At 45.3% G+C, this 10,375-nt stretch overlaps 1 protein-coding gene across 1 annotated transcript; it reads right to left on the reverse strand.

Moving 5' to 3' along the window:
* Positions 1-5,747: 5,747 nt before the first annotated feature.
* LOC136548967 (uncharacterized) lies at positions 5,748-6,116 on the reverse strand. Its single transcript, XM_066540307.1, has one exon. The coding sequence runs from the start codon at positions 6,114-6,116 to the stop codon at positions 5,748-5,750; it is 369 nt and encodes a 122-aa protein (XP_066396404.1).
* Positions 6,117-10,375: the final 4,259 nt, after the last annotated feature.

Raw genomic sequence — 10,375 nt, forward strand, 5'->3', positions numbered from 1 at the left:
GATGTCAAGTTGTTTTGACGACTCCCATTGATTCTGATGGAATTTTGATGTGGGACTACTTCCATTGGTTTCCTTATAAAATTATCTTTCCATCCATATGTGGATCATCAAAAATGGAGTTCGTATGTGACCTGGACGTCCATTTTACTACACGCTGGTCCTCGAGCCCGAGATGGACTTGAACTCAAGTTGGACTGGGCCTCCGGCTTGGCTTGGACGTCTTTGCTGCCCTCCTAAGGTGGTGGCCAAGGAGGAGGACATCCAAGGGCTTTCTTGGTGGGTTCTCCAAGTCCTTGGGGTATGCTCCCACTTGGGTCAGGGTTCCAAAGATAAATAACAAGCCCATAACGACAGTGTAGCTCCCAGCAGAAACAGCGATAGAATATCTTAATGGTTTGGAGGTCTTGCTGATGTGATATTGAGATGAGACTAGATCTATTTGAAATCTTATCAAACAAGCTTTCCATTAAGTGCTCATTGACCTCGATCGCACTCCAGATGGCTAAGTTATGGCCTTCCCAATGAAGCACTGTCGAGCTACTGATGAACCAAAAATTCAACTTTGATGAACTTACACGTTGAGACATATTTGTACCTACATTCAAATAACGACATGTACATGTGGAACCAAGTGAATTATACCAAAAATCACTATGCAAATGTAGGAACGAGCTCACCTTATAAACAATGGTTGTATCCGATGGTGTCATATCCTCATAATCCTCCCCTTCTTGATAATAAACCATCCTCGGTTTGGGATTAGCTGAAGAAAACGTTGTTGGCAGTAGCCAACATTGCTCCCCTTCTTGAAATTTAACATGTTTCTTTATAACAAAACTAGGGGAACTCAATATGATGAGATTATAGCAATTGCAATCCTTTGGTTGATCATACTTTTACACAATATAAGGAGATTTTAGATTTGAACAAATATAGACACGATGCACCATATACTCTCCTTTACAATTATATTTTCCAATAAAATGATATGTACAAGTAGACAACCATGACAATTCAACATATTTAAGTTTCTCTTCTAAACTACTAAGAGCATATAAAGTATCAAACTCAATATAACCTAAAGTATTTGAAGAATACAATAATTTCTTTTCATCTTTTTCGGTAGCAATGGGAAGCAAATTTTTATGTTCAGCATAAGTAATTGGTTCCAAAGCCAAAGCATCATACTCATTCACTAGTTGTGGCATACGTATAATAAAAGCATTTTTACACAACTCTTCTTTATCACTAACATTATTAGAATAATTATTTTTTGACAAAGACAATTCAGATTTAACATCCAATTCTTTCTTTTCATTAGCAGCTCTATCTCTATTAGTTTGTGCATTTTCAGCATGGTTTAAAGTTTTACCAGACTCCAAAGTATGTGTGGGAGGTGGTGGTGGTGAAGATGTTGTAGTGGCGAAAGTAACCACTCGCCTTTTTATCGTAGTCTCAACCTTCGCAAATGGTTGCTCCACCCTTGCTAAAATCTGGTTGAGGTTGTCACCAATGTTGGTATGGTTCTTTTGCTGACATTTCTGCAATTCTTTTTCTACAAGCATAGCAAGCTGGAACAAACGTTTGAGAGTATAAAATTCTATATGAAAAACAATATCTTGTATTTCATGCCTCAAACCACCAAAAAAACGAACAATGGTATCTTCCATGTCCTCTACTATCCCACAAGGTATTACACACTTTTGAAACTCTGTATAATATTCTTGGACAGACATATTGCCCTGCTCTAAGCACTGCAATTTGTTATGCCATTCATGTTTATAAGAAGGAGGAATAAAACGATCACGCATAGCTATCTTAAGTTCTTCCCATGTACCAGGTAAAACATCCTCTGCAACTAGCCCATACCACCAAATAATGGCAAAGTCCTTAAACTCACTAGTAGCTTGTCGAACTCTATATTGCTCAGGTACAAGGTGGGCACTAAACTTTTGTTCTACCATTATCTCCTAATTAAGGTATCCTTCAGCATCATAATGACCCGAAAAGGATGGTATGGTCAATTTACCTCTCATACCTTGATGATTATAGTCTATATGTGAGGGCTCATTGTTCTTTATTCGGTCCATCCTTGCAAACTTCTGGTCCATGATTTCCTACAATTCACTCTTAAACAAAAACTCGTTGTTTGATATTGTTAGAAATTAATATAAATCCCCTATCAACTATTTATGGGTAAGTGGAATCACACTCTCACACGTCTTACCAAGTTCTTACAAGGTTCTTACCAACGCAAAGCAGTGGACGGTACAACCGGTGGCTGGTTCGTGATACCTGTGAGGGTGTGACACCAAGATTGTAAGGGTCTTTTTCTGTACCGATCTGAAGTATATGTGGAGCTTGGGAGGCACGAAAAAGAACAAATATATATATGTGGCACACAAGTCAGTGACAGACAGCAATATTGAATAAATGTCCAGAGCACTTGTCCTAGTTGCTGGCCTATACGTGTTTCTATCACCAGTTGTGATAAACAAGAGAGGAACAAGGATAAAAGGAAACAAGTATTAAAGGTAGCAATAGATATGAACAAGGCAAAAGATACCACAAACAATAGAGCTATTGAGTGTTCCTTATGTGTTCCTTTTCGATATCTTCTATTCTCTTTTACTATTTTTTTCTTTTATTTTTTTGTCCAATCTTTTTTTTCTTGCTTTTGCTCTTTTGATATTTTTTTCTCAGCAAGGAGCACACAAGAATAAACCACAAAAAATTTGAGCTCAATTGAATAAAAGATGTTGCCTATAGAAAATTAGGACTGTGCTCTAAAAAGCATACCAAAACTTGTGGGCTCAGAAACTCAATTTTTCTAATCGAATTTTACAAATCTAAATTTTGCAAACCCAGCATTGCTGGGATGAAATAGATCTAAAATTTTCTAGCATTCTCTGTAGATATAAAATTTTTCCAGTTTTGAGCTCGGATGCAAAAGTTATGACTGTTTTAAGAAAGCTGCTCGAATTAGGATTTTAGTGGACACAAGATGCAAACCGATGGTGATACGGAATAGCGGCGGGTGAAGGGATCAACACAAACTAGAAAATAACACAATCTAAACCAGCAACAAGACTTTGACCTAGGACACAAACTCAACAAAGCGGACTCTAAAACTGAATCATGCAAAGGCTATGGCGCGGATGGTTATAGGACAGAAAACAAATATGGCATTAGACTATGGGATAAAAGAAAAAAAACACCCGAACTAAGGGTAAGATGCGAACTTGATGGTATACCTGAAGCTCTGATTACCACTTAATATAGATGGGGATCCCGATCTTCCATCAGGTTCAAGATAAACAATGATTTGTTCGGAGAGCGACACACCGATCCGGCTTCAGATCACAAAGATCGAACCCTGTAATCTTAGCACCATGTCTCCTCTGGTTATCAACCGTGTCACAATCCGGTTGACCTCGCCAAGAAGGCTAATCCCTGCTGCGAATCAAAGAACACAAGCAAGAACAAGATAAAAAGCAACTCAATTAAAGTGACAATTGCAGATGAATGATTAAGCACTTGAAGTTGGGGTCTTACAAACCGATAACGGCGACTGTTCAATGGCAGATTGATCTAAAACAAAACCCAAAACCTAAAGTAGGTGGTGACTACTGATTATATAGCCTAAGGGACGTTCAAGGATCCCTCTTCACGTCCTAAAGGTGTCCCAACACGTTACAAGACCCAACGGCCCAAAAGACGACGACGTAGCGCCATGATAGATTCTGGACGTCAACTTGTTTTGACGATTCCCATTGATTTTGATCGAATTTTGATGTGGGACCACTTTCATTGGTTTTCTTATAAAATTATCTTTCCATCCATATGTGGATCATCAAAAACGGAGTTCATATGCGACCTGGACGTCCGTTTTACTACACGCTGGTCCTCGAGCCCGAGATGGACTCGAACTCAGGTTGGACTGGGCCTTTGGCTTGGCTTGGACATCCTTGCTGGCCTCCTAAGGTGGTGGCCAAGGAGGAGGACGTCCAAGGGCTTTCTTGGTGGGTTCTCCAAGTCCTTAGGGTGTGCTCCCACTTGGGCCAGGGTCCCAAGGATGAATAACAAGCACATAACGATAGTGTAGCTCCCAGCAGAAACAGCGACAGAATATCTTGATGATTTGGAGGTCTTGTTGATGTGATATTGAGATGAGACTAGATCTATTTGAAATCTTATCAAACAAGCTTTCCATCAAGTGCTCATTGACCTCGATCGCACTCCAGATGGCTGAGTTATGGCCTTCCCAATGAAGCACTGTCGAGCTACCGATGAATCAAAAATTCAACTTTGATGAACTTGCACGATGAGACATATTTGTACCTACATTCAAATAACAACATGTACATGTGGAACCAAGTGAATTGTACCAAAAATCACTATGCAAATGTAGGAACGAGCTCACCTTATAAACAATGGTCGTATCCGATGGTGTCATATCCTTATCAGTAACCTTGTGAGCTTATCCAAAGTCCTCCCACTCATCTCCATCATTGATTCATCATCTTTGAGAGATTAGAAGAGAATCCAAGTACATTGTTTGAGTGATTGCATCTAGAGACACTTGGTATTTATGTTTTGCTACGGGATTCACTTGTTTCTCTTGGTGGTTGCTGCCACCTAGATGGCTTGAAGCAGCGAGGATCGTCGAGCGGAGGTTGGTGATTGTCTCTGGCTCCGATCGTGGTGATTGTGAGGGGTCTTGTGCCTTCCCCGGCGGAGCGCCAAAAGGTAACTCTAGTGGATTGCTCGTGTCATTGAGTTACCTCACTTATGGGTAGGTTCTTACGGTGTCCAATTGTGTGGACGAGGTTTGTGCAACACCTCTTAGCCACCGAGCCACCAAGTGTTGGTCGACACAACAGGGACTAGCGTGCTGGCAAACACATGAACCTTGAAAGAAAAATTGGTTGTCTCTTGCCCTTTGATATTCTCTCGGTGATTGATTTAGTATTCATCTTGTGATTGGTTCACTCCTCTACACGGCAGTATAATCACCCTACTCACTCATTTATATTCTTGCAAACTAATTGTAACAAGCTCTTTAGTGTAGCTAGAATTGAGAGCTTGCTTTGTAGTTTAAGTTCATCTAGTAGAGCTCTTTAGTATAGCAAGTGTGAGAGCTCTTAGTGAGTAGTGACATAGCAAATTATGTGTTTAGTGATCATAGCAACTAGAATTGTTGGATAGGTGGCTTGCAACCCTTGTAGAGCTAGAGCAAGTTTGCATTTCGCTATTTGTTATACTAATCAAATTGCTCTAGTTGGTTTATAGATTTTTAAATAGGCTATTCACCTCCCTCTAGCCATATTAGGACCTTTCACTAACCACTCTGGATGATACACCTCTTTAATAAAACCGGCGGCTAAGAGCCGGGTTATCTCTACCCCAATGGCCTTCTTTTTGTCCTGTGCAAATCATCAAAGCTTCTATTTGATCGGCTTGATGACCGCTGAGATGTTTAAGGAGTGCTCAATCAGCTCCCGAAGCACGCCGAGCATGTCCATAGGTTTCCACGTGAACACGTCAACATGCTCCCTTAGGAAGCTGACGAGCGCATCTTCCTATTTAGGTTCGAGGCTGGCCCCGATCCGAGCAGTCTTGGACTGGTCGCCGGGGACGAGGGCCACTTCCTTCACCTCCTTGGACTTGGTCGATGCTCGGGCAGCCTCCGTGGTTGGGATCTCTAGGTCCTCTAGAGAGATCAGCTACGAAGTCACAATGCAGTCCTACATGCGGATGGAGATGTCAGTTGCCTCGGCGAGCGTGAAGATTTCATTCTCATAGTTGTAGGCGGCATTGAGGTTGGCGCGCAGGGAGAGGACCCCCTGCTCTGTCGACATTTTTAGCACTAGGTACGTATAGTACGGCATGACCATGAACTTGGCAAGAGCTAGTCGGCTAAGGATGGCATGGTACCCAGTGTTGAAATTGGCGATGAGGAAGTTGATGTAATCGATGCGAAAATGCTTAGCGGTGCCGAATTGAACTGTCAGCGTAATATGTCCCAGTGGTAGGGATGCCTTCCCGAGAATGATTCCCCAGAACGATGAGTCCATGGGAGTGAGGTCTTCCTTCTTGAGCCCTAGCTCTTCCATAGACCCGACGAAGAGGATGTTGAGGGCGCTCCCTCCATCGATGAGGACCTTCTAGAAGCGCACGTCCTTGATTATGGGATCTAGGACGAGTAGGAAACGCCCTAGATATGGGATGTCTAACCACTAATCGGCCCTAGGGAAGGTGATTGGGTGCTCTGACTAGTCTAGGTACTTGGGATCAGCGATAGGGCTGTCATATGTAGCGACCGACATGACGCTTCGAGCTACAAGCTTCTGCTTCTGCTTATCTTCGGAAACAGCTCTCCCACCAAAGATGGTGGCAACGGTCTTGGTGGGGTCCTGGTAGGTTGGGCCCTTATTCTTGCCTCGTTCTCCACCCTGACCGTCTTCAGTCTCATCATCATCACATCGTGGCTTCTTCGAGGATTCACCACCGAGCGCTGTCTTTACGCCTCTGCACTCTCACATAGTGTTCTTGGCATCCTTGTGGATAGAGCATGGGCTGTCTAGTAGCTTGCCGAAGTTAGCGTCATAGGTGCGCTTGGCTTGAGTATTGGCAGTGTTGATTGAGTTATCGGGCTAGCGATAGTGGCCTTTTCTACCCGTTGAGCTCTCCGGGCAGTCATCACCCTGGAGATCGTGATCATCTCGGTGGTGGTCACGGTCGTCGTAGCGCCTGTCTTCACGTCGATCATCATTGTGGCACTAGTGGTGGGTGGAGCGGGAAACCCGTTCAGCTTCTTTGGCGTCGGCGTACCCATTTGCTGTTTGTATCAGTTCGCCGATGGTTGTGGGCCTCTTGTGGTACAGCTTTCCACGGAGCTGCTCGTGCTGGAGCCCTTTGGTGAAGGCGGCGATGGCCTTGGCGTCGGTGATGTTGGGAATGGAGTTTCTTCTCTTCGAGAAGCGCCTGATGAAGTCGCGCAGGGATTCCTCGGAGGACTGATGAAGCTTCTCTAGGTCATACTTGGTGCCGGGCTGCTCGCATGTGGCCATGTAATTGTCGGTGAAGACTTTCTTGGGGTCATCCCAAGATCAGATGGAGTTCTCCCACAGGCTGCGGAGCCAGTTGTTTGTAGACTAATTAAGCATGATGAGAAGATAGTTCGCCATGACGTCTTCATCTCTGCCCGCAGCTTTCACAGCAATCTCGTATAGAGTTAGCCACTGAGCAGGGTTGGCCTTTCTGTCATAGGTGTTAACACCAATGACCTTGAAACCAACATGCCACCGAACGGCTCAGAGCCTTTCGGTGAAGGGGTGAAGTCTTGATGTGCCGGTAGAAAGTGGTAATTGACGGGCAGCAAATCCCTCATGTTCGGCTTTGAATTGCCGGCGACGTTCCATCTCTGCTTCATAGCGTGCGGACCTACTGTTTTTGATGCGGTCACGGTCATCTACGCTTATGTTGATGTGGTCGCGAAGGTCACGACAGAGGGCTTGATTGATCTCCTAATTACGGTTGCCACCATGACCTCCCTGGTGGCGTGGTGAGCAGTTGTCGTGGCGTGAATGAGCTTCATAGTTGCCTTTGGATCCATATGAAGGTAGGGACCTTCGGCCACAGTTTGGGGCCTATCATCACCATGTTGCTAGCCTCCTCCATCACGGCGAGAGCGGTGGCTATGAGCTGACGTAGTGGAGTAAGGCAGGGCATCGTTTCAGAACTCGTTGACTTGGACTTGCGCAGTTATGATATGTGCTCGGACCTTCTTGACCTCTGGAGTATGAGGGAGTTTGTCGAGCTCATTGAAAGCGACGGCTAGATTGGCGCTCGGGGTCTGGTAGACTGGCTGGTCACCCACCATGTCGAATGCTTCTTCTAGATTACGTTGATGGCGGGGCGGGCCATGACCATCCTCGTTGGTCGCTTGGGCTACTTCTGCATCTCGGTGACGTTGGCGATCGGCGTTCTTCGCTAGACGAGCTTCACGTTCTTCAGCGGTTTCACCATCCTTGGTGACGCTGTCGTGGTTGACGTGGAAAATCATGCCCCCAAACCTCGGAGGGAAAGTAGGGCAGCTCGACATGGTCTGGGTTGAGCCCTCGGAATAATCGTCGGAGGTCTCGTCTAGAATGCTATGGAGAGACTAAGTCGGAAGATCGGAATCACCCGAAAGCTGGCGAATAGCCACCATGTTGACCACGGGCGCAAACTGACCGGAGTCAGTTGGGTCAATCATGTAGAGATCGGTGGCGTGGTCACGCTCAATGTGGTCGATGAAGATTTGGTGGACGGCGTTCTGGTACGCAGATCCCGCACCCTTCAGCCCAAAAGAATAGGGCCTCGGTGGGTTCTCCATCAGGGGCTCGTAGTCGGCTAAGCGTAGGCCGGTAGCGGGAAGTGGTTGGCGCTGCGCCGTGTGCCCCTCTGGTGTAGCTGTGATCACTAGATCGGAATCTGGTTGCCGCAAATGGTGTGGCCGAGCAGGTCGCTTGGTCGTAGCGGCTTGGTGATCTTGGAGTGCAGGAAAATCGTCACCCGCTCTGGATTGGTCTAGGACCGAATCCACGAGGAGCTGACATTTCGCTAGGCGGTCAGTGACCCAATCGATGGATGCGATCAGATCGTCACTGCTGATAGATCTCCTAACCCAGCGGTGGGGCACCGGGATCGGAGATGTCGTTGCAGGTGTCGACGCAGTCAGTGTAGGGTAATCCTGCGCCGCCTCCATGATCCTCCTATTGCCGTTAGGGCCGACGACCCAAGTCATGGATCCAATCGTGAAGATCTAGCCCGGCTCGGGAAGGGCCATGGAGCTCGGAAAGGTAACCATCTGGTTGGCCATGAATTCAGCACGCACATCCCCTACCTGGCGCGCCACTGTCGATGAAATCTGGTCGACGATCTACCGAGGGGTATGCCCACGGTAGTAGATGAATCGGTGGAGGTGCGCGTGAGGAAACCGGATGGTAACGCAGAACGCAAGAGACAACGATTAGATAGGTTTGGGTCGTCGGCTTGACGTAATACCCTACGCCCTGTGTATTCGTGGTTGTATTGCGTATGGTTCGATGAAAATGAGGGGGGTCCCTACCCGCCGTATATATCCTAGGGGTAGGGTTACAGATCAGTTGTTTCTATCCTGATCGGTTTACAAGGTAGGAAGTTACAGATATCACGGTAATCTAGTATCCGAGCAGATTTCCTAGATCTTTGAGGTTCTTCATGCAGTCTTGTGAGGCACGATGACTTACGCCATTCTTCACGCGGCGTCGTCTTGCAATCTGGGCCTCAACTAGCGGCACGACCCTGTGTAGTTTTGTGGGCTGGGCCTTCTCTAGCGACTTGGCCCATGTGCAGCCCTGTGGTATCGGGGGTACCCCAGACCGACCCATTCTCATCCATAGTTGATGCTTCGGAATCAAAGATGATAAAACCAGAGAAGCTTGGATGGAGAAACATGGATCTCTCAACTGCATGCAAGTAGCAGGTTCCATTAGCAGTATCGGAGGGCCGGGATGCTGCTACTCCTCGGCTCAGGGAAGTTACTGTGATGAGATCGTTATCCATTATCAGTAGTCTAGCGTTTTAGCTATGGACTAGTTGAATGTTAGTAGAAGGTTTGAGTATCATGCTTGTGGCGGAGAAGTTAGAATACGTTGGTAAGACATTTGCTTTTTTTAATAGAGCAGGGGAAACCTGATTTCTACATTTTTTTTTTAAAAAAGGAAGTCTATAAGTAGAATTATATAGGCATCGCAAAAGAATGGACGCAATTAACTGGTGGCCTTTGCCCAACCGATCAAAATCACGGCATCTCCTACTGTATTTGTCCTGTCTCCACTATGGATATTCTTTTACTACAACTTGCATATATAGTGTTGTTCTCAATCATGTTCACGTGAGACCGGGACTTCCACAACCACCGTGCACATCTTGTTGTCTTGCACAGCAGTACACTTTCTCAATTATTTAGTGTCCGATCCGTGTGGTGCTCGCTTGCCCTTTCGCTAAGTGGTTACAGTTTTTTCTGATCTTGTGACTGGTGGCTACGACACGCCTTATATGCATGCATGTTGTCCCAACTGCTATTTTGATCGGCTGCTACCGTCCACTAGTATACTGTTTGTGCTAATGTTACCATAACATCTTAAAAAAATCTCTCATAATAAAAAAAAATAAGGCCGGGTTAAAAAAAAACTAAGGCCGGGTTTAGATTGAGATTAGGAATTAGTATTTGGCATCGTAGCACTTTCGTTTATATTTGACAATTATTGTCCAATCATGGTCTAATTAGGCTCAAAAGATTAGTCTCGTAATTTACAATCAAACTGTGTAATTAGTTATTTTTTTA

This window comes from Miscanthus floridulus, chromosome 4 (assembly GCF_019320115.1).
Source record: "Miscanthus floridulus cultivar M001 chromosome 4, ASM1932011v1, whole genome shotgun sequence".
Taxonomy (NCBI): Eukaryota; Viridiplantae; Streptophyta; class Magnoliopsida; order Poales; family Poaceae; genus Miscanthus; species Miscanthus floridulus.